This window comes from Chiloscyllium plagiosum, chromosome 3, assembly GCF_004010195.1.
Source record: "Chiloscyllium plagiosum isolate BGI_BamShark_2017 chromosome 3, ASM401019v2, whole genome shotgun sequence".
Classification (NCBI taxonomy): Eukaryota; Metazoa; Chordata; class Chondrichthyes; order Orectolobiformes; family Hemiscylliidae; genus Chiloscyllium; species Chiloscyllium plagiosum.
The window spans coordinates 108,674,091-108,691,619 of NC_057712.1; the positions used below are offsets into that span (position 1 = coordinate 108,674,091).

At 41.7% G+C, this 17,529-nt stretch overlaps 1 protein-coding gene across 1 annotated transcript in view; it reads right to left on the reverse strand.

Moving 5' to 3' along the window:
• Positions 1–17,529, reverse strand: part of LOC122548411 (prolyl endopeptidase-like) — a 180,231-nt gene that overhangs the window by 132,123 nt on the left and 30,579 nt on the right. The window contains exon 5 of the mRNA XM_043687029.1: positions 7,379–7,588. Within this exon, the coding sequence (XP_043542964.1) occupies positions 7,379–7,588 (210 nt within the window). The remainder of the gene's footprint in view (positions 1–7,378; positions 7,589–17,529) is intronic.

A 17,529-nucleotide genomic window follows, 5' to 3' on the forward strand; every position in this document is an offset into this window, starting at 1 on the left:
CACCAATCCTTGTGACACTCCACTGGTCACAGGCCTCCAAGTCTGAAAAACAACCCTCCACCATCACCCTCTGTCTTCTACCTTTGAGGCAGTTCTGTATCCAAATAGTTATTTCTCCTTGTATTCCATGAGATCTAACCTTGCTAATCAGTCTGCCGTGGGGAACCTTGTCGAACACCTTACTGAAGTCCATACAGATCATGTCTACCACTCTGCCCTCATCAATCCTCTTTGTTACTTCTTCAAAAAACTCAATCAAATTTGTGAGACATGATTTCCCATTTGGACTATCTCTAATCAGTCCTTGCCTTTCCAAATATATGTACATCCTGTCCCTCAGGATTCCTTCCAACAATTGCCCACCATTGATATCAGCCTCACCGGTCTATAGTTCCCTGGATTGTCCTTACCATCTTTCTTAAATAGTGGTACCATGTTAGCCAACCTCCAATCTTTCAGCACCTCACCTGTGACTATTGATGATACAAATATCTCAGCAAGAGGCCCAGCAATCACTTCCCTAGCTTCCTACAGAGTTCTCGGGTACACCTGATCAGGTCCTGGGGATTTAACCACCTTTCTGCATTTCAAGACATCCAGCACCTCCTCCTCTGTAAAGGGAAATTTATCAAGATGTCACTATCTATTTCCCTACATTCCATAACATCCATATCCTTCTCCACTGTAAACACTGATGCAAAATACTCGTTTAGTATCTTCCCCATCTCCTGCGGCTCCACACAAAGGCTGCCTTGCTGATCTTTGAAGGACCCTCTGCTCTCCCTAGTTGTGTGCTCATGGAAGAAGGTGCTCCACTGAACTGATGTGTACTTGTCTGGCTTTGAATAGTAGTGGCTGTGAAGGTCACAGTCAAAGAACCACCGACTAGTCACCCCTGCACTCCAGGTAAAGTTATCTCTTGCGCTGAACAATAGAAGATTGTTTGCTAACAAGCGAGTCAAAGGAAACAAGACAAATGAAGATCCCTCTTGCTCTGAGTGGTGCCAGCCAACCACCAACAGAATGAAGCAAAACAAAGGGATTTCAATTAACTTACAAAGGCAAGAAATTCAAAATCAACTGTTCAACTATCAACCCCTCGCAAATGACCCATAAAATCAGATCCACAAATATTTTAACTTTTATCTCAATTTAGACATACTTATCATAGAGTCATAGAGATGTACAGCACGGAAACAAACCCTTCAGTCCAACTCATCCATGCCAACTAGATATCCCAACCCAACCTAGTCCCACCTGCCAGCACCCGGCCTATACCCCTCCAAACCCTTCCTATTCATATACCCATCCAGATACCTTTTAAATGTTGCAATTGTACCAGCCTCCATCACTCCCTTTGGCAGTTCATTCCATACACGTACCACCCTCTGCGTGAAAAAGTTGTCCCTTAGGTCTCTTTTATATCTTTTCCCTCTTATCCTAAACCTATGCCTTCTAGTTCTGGACTCCCCCACCGCAGGGAAAAGACTTTATCTATATCATTTCTAATACGTGTACAAATGTGTTGCATTATTTTTTTCTTGCATTAGGATCTAATAAACTCACTCACTGAAGGACACCTGGATAAATTGGATCCTTTTAAAACATAAAATTCATTTGTTCTGGGAGAAAGGTGTTCACAAAGGGAGTGGATCCTTTTTAGTTAGTCTTGTTGTGAACAAACACTGGAATAGTTGAATAAAGAAGGGGAGCTAGTTCGTCCCTCATCACCTGGGAGATGGAGAAATGACGGTATCCCATCTGGAATCAGAATGACCCCTGGTGAAGTCCCCAGGTTATACCAATTACATTACATTAATTTGGTAAGAATCCAGAAACAAATCAGTTGCATTCAGTACCGACAGTACTGTTAAGTGAAACTCTGCTTCTTCTGTAGATCCAGCTGACTCTCTGCCTACTCCCTGGCTGGCAGCATTTACCTTATGTGTTATCACTAGGATTGTCTCTTTCTGACTCCCCTACTCTTGTTTGGGTTCTACCTGGCAATTTTAGGAATATGGCACTGGGCTTCTTGAGTCCAACATATTGACTCCTTGTGGCCACTCATCACATTGGCGGCATCCTAAGGTTGGTTTTGCACTTTGTCAAGTTTCCGCTACTTGATGCGTTTGGGTGTCATCAGCTAACTGGGTTGCTTCGCTGGCAGCCAACTGCATTGAGGTAGCAATTTTCAAAGCTGCCTTGAAATCCAGGTCTTTCCTGTTGGATGGCTTTGTGCTGGAGACAACAAACCAAATGGTCCTGCAATGCATTCACGGAGGAACCCTTTGAATTCGATGTCCATAAGCTCTTTAAATTGGACATGAATTGGGTGATGGACTCTCCTTTGTAATGTACCCCTTTGTAAAAATGGAAACAATCTGTTCATCAGCAGCATGAATGTGAAATAATTTCCTATCATTTCACATTGTTCTTGGAATGTCTTCGCTGTACCAGACTCCTTAGAATCATGAAGGTCTTGCTCCCGATAGAACCAAAGAAAACTGGTACCATGATGTCCTCAACCACGTTGTTCACCTTTAAGAATAAATTCAAATGTTCTGTGTACAAAGTCCAATTTTCATCATGTCATTACTTGTCCCATTGCTCCAAAATGGAGCAATAGACCTGGATTTCAAGGCTATTTTGTTTTCCCACCAAAAAGAATTTAGCGTTGGGGGCAGGGAAGCGAAAATCATGGAGGAGGTGGAGGGCGTGGGTGGTGTCCCGAACGTAGGTGGAGAGTTCTTGGACTAAGGGGGACAGGACCGTGTCAAGGTATGCAGAGATGAATTTGGTGGGGCAGGAGCAGGCTGAGGCAATGGGTCAGCCAGGGCAGTCAGTTTTGTGGATTTTGGGCAAGAGGTAGAAACGGGCGGTGCGGGGTTGTGGGACTATGAGGTTTCCCTCCACCTCCTACATGATTTTCGCTTCCCCGGCCCCCAATGCCTTATGTTCACCATGGATATCCAGTCCCTATACACCTCCATCCCCCATCACGAAGGCCTCAAAGCCCTCCGCTTCTTCCTTTCCCGCCGACCCAACCAGTACCCTTCCACTGACACCCTCCTTCGACTGACTGAACTGGTCCCCACTCTGAACAACTTCTCTTTCCAATCCTCCCACTTCCTCCAAACCAAAGGAGAAGCCATGGGCACTCACATGGGCCCCAGCTATGCCTGCCTCTTCGTAACCCTCCTTCGACTGACTGAACTGGCCCCCACTCTGAACAACTTCTCTTTCCAATCCTCCCACTTCCTCCAAACCAAAGGAGAAGCCATGGGCACTCACATGGGCCCCAGCTATGCCTGCCTCTTCGTAACCCTCCTTCGACTGACTGAACTGGTCCTCACCCTGAACAACCTCTCTTTCCAATCCTCCCACTTCCTCCAAACCAAAGGAGTAGCCATGGGCACCCACATAGGCCCCAGCTATGCCTGCCTCTTCGTAACCCTCCTTCGACTGACTGAACTGGCCCTCACCCTGAACAACTTCTCTTTCCAATCCTCCCACTTCCTCCAAACCAAAGGAGTAGCCATGGGCACCCACATAGGCCCCAGCTATGCCTGCCTCTTCGTAACCCTCCTTCGACTGACTGAACTGGCCCTCACCCTGAACAACTTCTCTTTCCAATCCTCCCACTTCCTCCAAACCAAAGGAGTAGCCATGGGCACCCACATGGGCCCCAGCTATGCCTGCCTCTTCGTAACCCTCCTTCGACTGACTGAACTGGCCCTCACCCTGAACAACTTCTCTTTCCAATCCTCCCACTTCCTCCAAACCAAAGGAGTAGCCATGGGCACCCACATGGGCCCCAGCTATGCCTGCCTCTTCGTAACCCTCCTTCGACTGACTGAACTGGCCCTCACCCTGAACAACTTCTCTTTCCAATCCTCCCACTTCCTCCAAACCAAAGGAGTAGCCATGGGCACCCACATGGGCCCCAGCTATGCCTGCCTCTTCGTAACCCTCCTTCGACTGACTGAACTGGCCCTCACCCTGAACAACTTCTCTTTCCAATCCTCCCACTTCCACCGCCTTCTTGACCTGCAATCTTCTTCCCGACCTCTCTGCCCCCAACCTCTCTCCGGCCAATCACTCTTACCTTAACCTCCTTCCACCTATTACATTCCCAACGCCTCTCCCCCAAGTCCCTCCTCCCTACCTTTTATCTTAGCCTGCTTGGCACACCTTCCTCATTCCTGAAGAAGGGCTTATGCCCGAAACGTCGATTCTCCTGCTCCTTGGATGCTGCCTGACCTGCTGCGCTTTTCCAGCAACACATTTTTTAGCTCTGATCTCCAGCATCTGCATTCCTCACTTTCTGCAGCTGCCAGCCTGAGTCCCCGCATGAGTCACCTCACGACTATCATTCTTGGCTCACCCCTCTGTGAGTACCATTTTACTGGAATTGACCACAGCCAGAGTTCCCTTGCAACCATTTGCCTCTACGTTACCTCAATCCTCTGCCGTTTCCGAAATCCAAGCAAATCTCCTCCACACAAAAAAAAAGTTTGCATGCAGTTTGTGGCCAGATCCCATCATCATCACCAGTTATGATATTGGTACTTCCTTTGGAACCATGAATTATACACTAGGTAGACTAATGGTAAAACAGAACAGGAATACTTTATTGATGATGCTCTCACCTCTTCAGCTAATTCTCGACCGGAGCCAAACTCTGTGCTTCTGGGTCATCTGACCACCTCTCTTAAAGGAGCATCACTCCTAACTACCTAACAGTTACGTTCACCATTTTCCAACCTTCTGAGACTATGCCTGACTCCCGTGGGGATCCTGAAAGATCAACACCCAGACTCCTACAATTGCCTCAGCTATCTCCTTCAGAACTTTGGAATGCAATCCATCTGGTCCGGGTGATTTATCACCTTTGGACCTTTCAGCTTCCCCAGTATCTTTGTCTTAGTGATTGCCACTACACTCACCTCAGTCTCCTGACTCTCTTTGAAGATCCGGTCTGTTGCTGGTGTCTTTCATTGTCAAAAGTTGATGCAAAATACCCATTCAGTTCCTCCATCATTTCTTTGTTCCCCATTACTACTTCTTTAGCTTCATATTCCAGCAGTTCAATGTCTACTTTTGCCTCTCCCTTACCTTTTAGATATCTAAAATAAGAACCCTTGTAATTTTCTTGTATATTACTAGCTAGTTTACTCTCATATTTTATCTTCTCCTCATCTTAGAACTTATTCAGTTTTCCTCTCCTGGTTTTTTTTTTAAAAAAGACTTCACTAATCTTCGTCACATTATATGCTTTTATCCTGTCACTGACTTCCCATGTCAACGATAGTTGCTTCATCCTCCCTTTAGTTTGCTTCTTCTTCCATGGGATGAATTTCTGCTGTATCTCCTGAATCACCTCAGAATCTCCTACCATTGCTGCTCCACCATCTTCCCTGCTAGGTTGGTCTTCCAATCAACTCTAGCCAGCTCCTCTTTCTTAGCTTTGTAGTTACCTTAACTGAACTGTAATACTACAACGTCAGATTTCTCCTTCCCCCTCTCATACTGCAGGATGAATTCTATCACATTACAGTCATTGTTCCCCAATGGGTTCCTTCATTTCAAGCTCCCTAAGTAAGTCTGCTTCATTACACATCTCTAAGTCCATAATTGCTTGCTCCCAATGGGCTCGACCACAAGGTGCTCCAAAAAAAACCTCAAAAATTCCACAAATGCCCTTTCTTGAGATTCACTACCAACCTGGCTTTCCCAGTCCCACTACATAATGAAGTTCCTCATGATTATCATAATTGAGCCTTCCTTACATGCCTTTTCTATCTCGGATTTATTTTCTTCCCCATATCTTGAGGACTGCTAAGAGGCCTGTACATAACTCCTATCAGGGTCTTTTCTCCTTTACAATTCCTCAATTCTCTCCACACAAATTCTACTCCTTCTGACTCCATATTACTTCTTGCTGTCAATTTAGCTTCATTTCTTACTAAGAAGGCAACCATGCCCCCTCTGATTTCTACACCTTTTCTCTTGTCTTTTGCTCTACCACATTTTTTTTCTTTATATTTTTTCTCCATCTTCTTCCATTTATCTACATAACAGCAATTAATTTGCCCTAGTTCTGATGAGGTCACTGGCCTGAAATACTAACCCTGTCAATCTCACCAGACTCTGCCTGATCATACTATTTTCTGTTTTTAAATCCAATTTACGTCTGCCACTGTGAATTTAACAATTAACACTCAATATGAAGTCCTCTATGCATGAAAAAAATTTCTTCAAAATAAAGCTAATATTTGCAAATATATAAATATCCCAGATGTCCATTATGTTTCCAGTAAACAAATGCAAACAGCTTTAGGCAACTATGCTAACATTGGACAAAATATTTATGAAACTATAAATTTAGAAACAAGAGGAATGCCTGATCCATTGTTATCCATAATGCAGTCAAGGTCAGCTAATTAAAAGGCAAAATGCAAGACAATCTAGTATCTTTACCTAACATCTGAAGTGTTTAATGCCAGTTTGCAGGATGTTATTCAAGTGAACATCAAGATAACGCAGGATGGTTTCCAAAGTAACCGATCAAGCAAACTCTCAAAACTGTTTCTCAAAAAATGGCTGAGATAGTTTTTTCCAAATGTAACTTTTTTTTTGTGAAAAGCTCGTTTCAGTCCTAAATAGTTAAACACTTAAAAGGTTTTGACTTCAGCAAATTATTAATCCCAATCGTTTCTTCAGCTTCATAAATAGCACACCTTAAATAAAAATCAAGGCATTTCATCAATCACTTTGACCAAATTAATAGACAATTTGTATTTCTATTTTTAACGACAGATGCTTGACTGTGTTATTTCAATTGTTGATTGGGAGTTACTGGGCAATACAATTTTTCAAGCAAAATCTACTCACTCAAATTAATGATAATAGTCTATTCAGTCAGCACGAATGGAAATAAAGAACGTAAGAGTGCAAGCAATTAATCACCATTAACAAAGTGTAGATCTTCAAATCAACCAGTGGGTTGACAAAATGATTAAAATTTCCCTTGTTATTTTCACAACTTTTAAGCAATTCTGAAAAGGTCTACAAAATAAATTAGCAGTATTTGCACCAACTTTACAAAGACAACCATAATATTAAAAAAACTACCATGTTTTTAAAAACAGAAACTATTAAATACACAGTAGATATTAAAATGTGAATTTTATTCTTAGTCTTTTCTGAAGGCCCTTGAGTTCAGTTATAAATATAGACTGATCATTTACATTTTAAAAACCATTCCCCAATTTATGCCACACCAAGTATTTTAGCTGTGCTCTCTATTTATCATTGTCTACAAAAATTTGAAATTGTGTGCAGTTTAATAATATTTTCCAATAGAACCTCAACTTACCATCACTCTTCCCATCCTGGTTCAGGTAACAATTGTAAAATATTCCCTTTCCATCATGGGTCCAAGCCATGCAGCTGAACTTCACTCTCTCCAGGGTATCTGGAAGCTCCACAGCACCATCAACTTTCAAAAATTTGATAGTTACCCAATCTGACCCACTTGTACTTAGTCCATATGCAAAATATTCACCATCTTCTGAGAAGGCATATCCTGAAACCAGAAGGACATAAATCTTGAAAACATTTGATTATTTAAGTGGGTATTGTTTACAATGCTGAACTGATTGTTCAGTAGGTTCAAGACTTTGCAAAATATACCTCCCTAAAAAATGGTCAAATAAATCAAATTATTTTGGGCAGTTTTTTAAGTGTGCTTGCTCAACTATACATTCACAAGCCCACCAAAGGGAGGCTTGTGAATTTATATCACTAGCAAATGACCATTACTCATAACAGTTGCAGGCTATTTCATTGTAAGAGTTGCAGCATACCAAATTTCCAGCACTAGTTGACCGATAGTGCTCGAATGGGAACAGTAGATTTTTTTGCACTTTTTAAATGAGAAGGTCGATGTAAACTGTGACAGCCACAGTACTCTCTCATCTGAGAGCAGATAGCTGAGTACAGACTGCAGAATCAAGCCCAAATCTCTTAAATTCAGCTTCTTTCTGAAAAAAACTTAAACCATCTGCAGATCAAGGAGAAACAACCTTTTTGCATCTACCGTGTCAAGAACCTTCTACATTTTAATAAGGTCATCTTTCATTCTTCTAAACTCTAACCTACTCAACCTCTCCTCATACAACAGTACCTTCATTCCTGGTATTTTAATCTAAACCTCAGAATTTTGATCTTGTCTAATCTACTGATGATGCACCAATGCTCAGGCAAGAATTAGGATGCATAGAATGGGGTAGCAAAATGCAGGGGATGCAGACAATGGAAATGTGGAGCTGGTTTAAGGAACAGATATTGCGTGTCCTTGATAGGTATGTCCCTGTCAGATAGGGAGGAAGTAATAAGGTAAGAGAACTGTGGTTTACTACAAAAATTGCATCTCTTAAGAAGAAGAAGGAGGCATATGTGTTGATGAGGCAAGGTGGTTCAGATGGGGCGATGGAGAGTTAAAGATCAGCTAGGAAGGATTTAAAGAGAGAGTTAAGCAGAGCAAAGAGAGGACACAAGCAGTCTTTAGCAAATAGAATAAAGGAGAACCCTAAAGTTTTCTTTAGGTATGTGAGGAATAAAAGGATGATTAGGGTAGGAATAAGGTCAGTCAAAGACAGAAGTGGGAAGTTAAGCCTGGACCCTGGGAGATCGGAGAGGTGCTAAACGAACATTTCTCACCGGTTTTCAGGAAAAGGAGAACATTGTAGAGGAGAAGAATGAGGTATGACATATTAGACTAGAAAGGATCAAGGTTAGTTACGAACAGGTCTTATCCAATTCTAGGAGGAGTGAAAGTAGACAAGTCTGTTGGGCAGGATGGGATTTAACAGAAGATTCTATGGGAAGCTAGGGAGGAGATAGCAGAGCCTTTGGCTTTGATAGTTGAGTTGTCATTGTCTACAGGTTTAGTACCAGAGGACTGGAGGATTGCAAATGTTGTACCCTTGTTCAAGAAGGGCAGCAGAGATGACCCAGGTAATTATAGACCAGTGAGCCTTACTTCTGTTGTAGGAAAGGTTTTGGAAAGGATTATAAGAGATAGGATTTATAATCATCTAGCAAGCAACAATTTGATTTCAAATAGTCAACATGGTTTCGTCAAGGGCAGGTCGTGTCTCACAAACCTCATTGGGTTTTTTGAGAAGGTGACCATGCATGTAGATGAGGGGAGGGCAGTTGACGAGGTATACATGGACTTCAGCAAAGCCTTTGATAAGGTTCCACATGGTAGGCTGTTGGAGAAAATGCAGAGGCATGGAATTGAGGGTGACTTAGCAGTTTGGATTAGAAACTGGATTAGAAACTGGCTTTCTGAAAGAAGGCAGCGAGTGGTGGTTGATAGAAAATATTCAGCCTGGAGTCTGGTTACTAGTGGTGTGCCACAAGGATCTATTTTGGGACCACTGCTGTTTGTCATTTTTATAATGACTTAGATGTAGGCAGAGGTGGAGGGATTAGTAAATTTGCAGACGACACTAAAGTCGGTGGAGTAGTGGATAGTTTGGAAGAATGTTACAGGTTGCAGGGGGGTTTGGATAAACAGCAGAATTGGGCTGAGAGGAGGCAAACGGACTTCAATGCAGCTAAATGTGAGGTGATGCAGAATGGGAAGAATAACAGGAAGGCATAGTACTGGGTCGATGGAAAGATTCTTGGTAGTGTGGATGTGCAGAGGGATCTTGGAGTCCATGTACATAGACCCCTGAAAGTTGCCACCCAGGTGGATAGTGCTGTTAAGGCGGCATAGTGTGTGTTCGGTTTCATTCGTAGAGGGGTTGAGTTCCGGAGCCACAATATCATGCTACAACTATACAAAACGCTGGTGTGGCCACACTTGGAATATTGTGTACAGTTCTGGTCCCCATATTTCAGGAAGGATGTGGAAGCATTGGAAAAGGTGCAGAGGAGATTTACCAGGATGTTGCCTGGTCTAGAGGGAAGGTCTTATGAGGAAAGGCTGATACACTTAAGTCTGTTCTCATTGGAAAGAAGGCGGCTAAGAGGGGATTTGATAGAGACATACAAGATGATCAGAGGATTAAATAGGGTAGACAGTGAAAGTCTTTTTCCTAGGATGATGATGTCATCTTGTACGAGGGGGCATAACTACAAGTTGAGGGGTGATAGATTTAAGACAGATGTCAGAGGCAGGTTCTTCACGCAGAGAGTTGTAAGGGTGTGGAATGCCCTACCTGCTAATGTAGTCAACTCAGCCACATTAGGGAGATTTAAACAATCCTTAGATAAGCACATGGATGATTTTGGGACGAGCTGAGAATAGTTCAAAGGTCAGCGCAACATCGAGGGCTGAAAGGCCTGTTCTGCGCTGCACTGTTTTATGTTCTATAATTTGTGACTCCTCAGATGTTGAAGCAGCTCATGACCAAATACAGCAATATTAAGGCTTAGCTTGACAAGTAATATTTATGCACTATGTGCCATGCAATTACCTTCTCCAAAGAGAGAATCTAACCATTGCCCCTTGATATTCAATGGCATTGCCATCACTTCATCACCCATTATCAACATCATGGGGATTACCATGATCACCAGAAACTGAGCTGGACTAGCTGTACAAAGACAGTGGCTACAAGAGTAGGTCAGAGACAAGGAATCCTCTTTCTTCAGAGCAACAATCCAAGATGATATGATCACAAATCAAAACACTGAAGATCCTTCTACAGCAATTTAATATTTCTTTCAAGTATTTGTTACTAGTTCTGCAATTAAGAAATAGATTAATTTTATGTTCCCAGGTGATGGTAATCCTGGATCCCAGACTGAAACCTACCTTGACAGAACGTGTTTTATTTCTGCAATTTTGTTTTCATCATGGTCAATCACTGAACAAAGGCAAAACAAGGCTACCAATGTACTTTGAGCATAAGACACAAGATCAGAGGTGGCCATTCAGCAAATTGCGTCTGCTCTACCATTCAATGAGGTTATGGCTGATCTGATAATCTTTCACTCCACTTTCTTCCTTTTCAACCATAATCTTTGATCCCTTCACTGAATAAAAAATTAACTCATCTCAGCCTTAAATATACCCAAAAACCCAGCTTCTATAGTCCTCTGAGAAGAAATTCCCCCTAATCTCTGTCTTTTTTTTTATAGATATTTTTATTAGAAATTTAACATTTTTACAAGTTTACAAAAATAAACAAAACTCTCAGATATAAACATTGATATACAATTAGCTCAAATAAACTTAGGATAAAGTTGCTTAAATGTAATATTACATCACTAATTCAGTTACTAAACTATTATAAATGATTTATAAATGATTTGGTGAGCTTGGTAGGGGGTAGGTGACCCACTGTGCCCAAGTCTTGGGAGGAGCACTATAGACTCAGTCTTACTGGGTCGCCGCCATCTTGGATCCCCCCTAATCTCTGTCTTATTCTCACATTATGCCCTTTGGTCCTTGTCTCTCCACACTTAGCCTGTCAAGTCACCTAAGAACCTTGTTTGTCTTAAGGTCACATCACTTCTTCTAAAATCCAATGAATATAACCTACTCACACTCTCCTCATATGATAGTCCTTCATTACCCGCTTTCAAACAAGTTAACCTTCTTTGGACTGCCTCCAATGCCAGCACATCTTCCCTTTGAAAAGGAAAGCTGTTTACAGTATTCCAACTGTCAACTGACCAGCGCCTTGTATCATTTTAGAAAGACAACACTTTTTTTTAATGCTTCGTTCCCCTTGAAGTAAAGGCCAACACTCCATTTGCCTGACTGTAGTACATTCATTTTCCCCACCCAGTCAATAACATATTGTAAGTAATTGCAGCACTGATCCCTGTGGTACTCCATTAGTCACAGATTACCACCCTGAAACACCTCCCTTAAACCAACTCTGTCTTCTATTAGTCAATCCATTATCCTTGTTAATCTCCTACACCTTGGCTCATGTCTTAAGAACTGAAAATGTGTTGCTGGAAAAGCGCAGGTCAGGCAGCATCCAGGAAACAGGAGAATCGACGTTTTGGGCATAAGCCCTTCTTCAGGTCCCTCGTATCTTAAGAAACCTAACATTTGTAATCTCCCAGGAGTGGAACACTTCAGCCAGAGCTCCTCCACTCCACTTGTTCTTTTTTTCTATTCTCTTCCCCCTCTCCTCCCTTCTCTCAGCCTCTGACACCCAGCCCCAGCCTCCAAAGTGGAATCAGCATTCAACAGCCTGAAGTGGAGTAACTACTACCCTGGAGCATGGATGCTGGCGACTGGAATTACTTAGCGCGAAGTGAGGCGGTAGCGGCACAGCATAGAGCATTGGCCACAGCCAGCGGTCAGACTATGTTGAGGCCCTTGCATGGTCTGCTGCAGTCTCTTTGAGAGACTGTGTTATTTGTCTTTTTAACTCTTACTTTTTTTGACGAACCAATATATCATGTATAGCTGTAGTATAACAATTCTTTTCATTTCTCTATTCTGTAGCTAAAGTTAGAAAACTGCCACTGTAGCACCTTAATTTAAAAAGGTGAGACAAAAAAAGGCAACTATAGGACTGTTGGCTTAATGTCTGTTATTGGGAAAATGTTAGAGTCTATTATGAAAGATATAATAGGAAGGCATTAGAAGTGCATAAACTGATCATGCAAAGTCAGCATGGCTGATCAAATGCCAAACACAGGCAGGTGGGACTATCATAGAATCACTACAGTTTGGAAACAGGCCCTTCGGCCCAACAAATCCATACTGACCCTCCCACCCAAACACATTCCCTTACCCTATTACTCCACATTAACCCCTGACTAATGCACCTAACCTACACATCCCTGAACACTATAGGCAATTTAGCATGGCCAATTCACTTAACCTGTACATCTTTGGACTATGGGAAGAAACTGGAGCACCCAGAGGAAACCCACGCAGACACAGGGAGAATGTGCAAACTCCACACAGATAGTTGCCCAAGGTGGAATCAAACCCGGATCCCTGACGCTGTGAGCTGCAGTGCTAACCACTGAGCCACCGTGCCACGCGCGCACACACCTCTCCCCCCGACCTCCCCCAACCACAACGTAACCGAGATGCCCCACTAGTTTAGTTTGGGAAACGTGGACAAAAAGAGTCGATTTCTGTGCTGTATGACTCTATCAGGCATAATTTCCCCTCTATGAAGCCATGCTGACGCTGCTTGATCAGATCGTGCATTTCTAATGCTCTACCATTACATTATTCATAGTAGACTCAAACATTTTCCCATTAACAGATATTAAGTTAACAGGCATATGCATTTTTAAAATTATGGTGTTACAGTGGAAGTTTTCAATCCTCTGGAACTTTTTTAAGACTCTACGGAATTTTGGAAGATGGCTATCTGTGCATCTACCATATCTGTAGCTAATTCTATTAGGATCCTAGCATGCATTCCATCAGGTCCAGAGGGCCTAACAACCTTTGGTCCTATTAACTTCACTTGCACTTTTTCTCTGGGAATAGTTATTGTTTATTACCTCTTTTGCCCCTTAGTTTATTTTAATTGGAATACTATAAGCATCTTCTTAAAGAAGCCTGAAACAAAGTATTTATTCAACTTCTCTGTCATTTCCTGGTTTCCATTAATATCTTCCCAGGCCCGTGCCCCATATTTATTCTCTTCCTCTTTATTACTTTTTGGACACATTTTGTTGGTTTTTAAAACTTTCCCAAACCTTTGGCTTAGCACTAATCTTTGTCACATTATATTTTTCCTTCGATTTGATGTTGCCTGTAAGTTCAACCATTTTACCGTTTATTCATTTATTTTGTTTCGATTACTACATGCATTCAAAAGACATTAATTTTGCCTTTTTACTATTTTTCCTCCCTTTAACATATTTACTGCTCTTTTACTGTGTTTGTGCATTATGTCCCTTCCTATCCAACTATGGTATGTTATCCAAATAGTTTCAAATTAGGCCTAATTTGTGGGCCTAATTTTTCCATCTCCCAAATATCCATCCACTTTACTTGCTTTCTACAGCCCTAGTTACTCGATTAGCTATCCCTCCCATACCAATCTTTGAGCCATGCATTTAACTCATTAACTTTATTTACCTTATGCCAGTTTTCACATGGCTGAGATTACTGCTTTGTAATATAATTTAGCTTCTTAACTGTTCAAAATCATTCAGCAGAATATCCATTCCAGTCCAATAAATGTCCTATCAGGACACAAATTTATTCATAACAGAAAAAAAGCTACATGATAATTTAGAAAGATCTCAATATAAACAATAAAAAGGAAGTTTCAACTATTTTACTAGCAAAATACTCTACAGGCACCCAATCCAAATGAAACAGCACTCCCATGTCAATGGGTTCAATTCCAGTGGAATTTCCATGTTTTCCCAGTGTCTGCATGGGTTTCCTCCGGGTTCTCTGGTTTCCTCCCACCGTCCAAATATGTGCAGGTTAGGTGGATCAGCCATGGGAAATGCAGTGTTACACGGATAGGGTAAGTCTGGATCGGACACGCTTCAGAGGGTCGTGTGGACTCGGTGGGCTGAATGGCCTGCTTCCATTCTGTACGCATTCTATGATTCGATCCAACTGTACGCCTTGGACTGCTGAAGCAACTGAAGCTTTTTTTCCCCCAGTTCTGGAGATTTCCACAACCTTCATAGCCTGGAAACAATTAAAACCTGCCCTTCTGTTCTCGTGGCATCTCTTCTTCTGAACTTCCCCTGAAGCATTTCTCCAATTAACACTCCCAAGTAGTCTGCTAGTCAATTAACTTAAGTCACGTACCTTCTTGGAAATAATGACTGAAATCTAAAACTCCCCTCCACAAGATTAAAGCCAAAACTCAATTTAGCTCTTCATTAGAACAAAAATTCCCAAATGATAATGTTATAAAACTTTATCACAATATAAGTTCTGAACATAAAAGACCACTGTTCCATCACATCTTTCCTGGCTGTCCAAACCAGGGATCATTTTAGTTCTATTTTCCATTGACAGATAACTGTCCTTTACGAAATTCATACGTTCAAGTTTCCAAAACGTGCAAACAATTACTAAAATATTAATTTACTTGTGCATGTTTCTTTATGTTCTTAAGCCACCACTTCATCAGAACAAAATTTAGTCTGTTAGGTGTGCCGAAAGCAAACACAAAGCATTGGTCAGTATGGGCAAAGCTCAAATCAGACTTTAATTTAATTCTGATTCAACAAAGATCAAAAATAGGTCAGTTATCATAAATCAAACCGACAATACAATCACAGCACTGATTATATAACTGCAGAAGCTAGTAATTTTTGAAATTTACCTACAGCGGAGAAAACCTGAATGATTCTCTTAGCATTAAATTACAATTCAAATGAGCAAGCTGCTGTACATTTACAAGTAAAACTTCAATAAGCATTTTTTAGGTCTAAAACATAAATCTAATTTGTTGAAGAGCATGGTGCTCTTTCACTACAGGGTCTAGTGTTCCAAATCAGAAATATGGCTCTATAGCATCTAACTTAAATTTAACTTTCTTGATGTAATTTTCTATAGACATATCAAAAATAAACCTCTCCAAAGCTACGTTAATTAGTGCTATTTTGATATGAAGACATGCACGTTTGCGCTCTGAGGTTCGTTGTAAAAGTCTTATTCAGTTGGCTTGCACAGCATCTGAAGTCTGCCATCATCACATTTGACACCAACTTTTCAACATACGTGTTAATGATTCAAATAAAGGAATAAAGTTGTGTACTCAACGCAAAATTAGGCAGAGCAGCAAGTATTGCAATAGAGGTAACTGATTACAAAAGAATTTAAACAGATCAACTGAGTAAAATAATGGCAAAGGAAGTTCAATGTAGAGGCACATTGAAGTAATGCAAGGACCAGACAATCACAAACATTTTCTTAACGATGAAACACTAGAAGATGCAAAGAGTACTACAAGGATTTAAGTATTCATTAACACAAATTATAAAGGGCTAATGCAGACATATAAAAAGCAGTCAAAAAGGTAAATTCGTTTTTGGTCCTCATGTCAAGGGAGTTGTATTGCATAAGAGGAACCAACACTTAAACATGCTTTGTATTCCTGTGAACGTTGTTTGATGGGTGACCTAATTGAGTCTTTAAACCATTAAGGGATTGAAACCTGCAAATTAGACTCTGAATTAGGAGACTGTCCTACAGAGTAGCCAAGTAAATCTACGAAAATCATATTCAGTTTCATAGTTTATCCAATGGCCCAGATATCTATTTCATCCATGCATAAATCTTAAGGTGGGATAAGGCTGGGCTTGATTCTTGAAATTAGGAATGGTTGTACTGTGATAACTAGAAACCATAGAGGCCTCTACTAACTGCCTGGAGACATGAGCTCAAATCTCACAAAGCAGCTAGAATTTAAACTCTATTTGTAAATAAGGTCTGGAATAAAGTTCAAAAACATGAATTCAGTTGTTTTTACTTGCACAACAGCAATTAGAGATAGGTAATAAATACTGCCCATCCTGAAAATAAATACATTAAAAGGCTTCAACCTTGACTCTATGGTGCATATCAAGTCATGGCTTCAGTTCTAACAAGGTCAGGAGAGCCATGCTTATCACAACCATTACCCTTCTCAACCAATAGATCATTGCTTCTCAATATTGAATGTCATTTGGAAGGTAGTTCTGAGGACAACAAGTGCACACAAAATACACCACGAGGGCTTCAGTAGCCACTAGGAACATCCACTACAGTTCTAATTAGTAACCATTTTGGCCAAGTCACAAAAGGCACAGATTTGGCCATGGATTTACAGCAAGTGGTGAAGAAATTTAAACAAGTAGTATGATTCTAGATTTGACGGTTAAATTTGTCATGATCTGTAGCTTTCTTTGTTTAAATTTTGCCAGAGCGGCGAGGAGAGAAGGAGTGGTGAAGCGAGGGCTGCTGGAAAGGGTGAGTTTGCCCCATTAAAAGGGACTTACCTCGCGAGTCGGGCCTCCATTTGCTGAGATGTGCGAGGGAGGAGTGAAGGACTTCTGGGAAGTCATATTTGTGTGGTTGCGTTACTCGAAACTCTACTCAGGTACAGTCCATCTTCCGCAACTACACTGGCTCCACACCCCACCTTTTCCTCCGCTACATCAATGACTGTATCGGCGCCGCATCGTGCTCCCACGAGGAGGTTGAACAGTTCATCCACTTCACCAACACCTTCCACCCCGACCTCAAATTCACCTGGACAGTCTCAGATTCCTCCCTCCCCTTCCTCGACCTTTCTATTTCTATCTCAGGCGACCGAATCAACACGGACATCTACTACAAACCGACCGACTCCCACAGCTACCTGGACTACACCTCCTCCCATCCTGCCCCCTGTAAAAACGCCATCCCATTCTCCCAATTCCTTCGACTCCGCCGCATCTGCTCCCAGGAGGACCAGTTCCAAAAAAGCACATCCCAGATGACCTCCTTCTTCAAGGACCGCAATTTCCCCCACAACGTGGTCGACGATGCCCTCCACCGCATCTCTTCCACATCCCGCT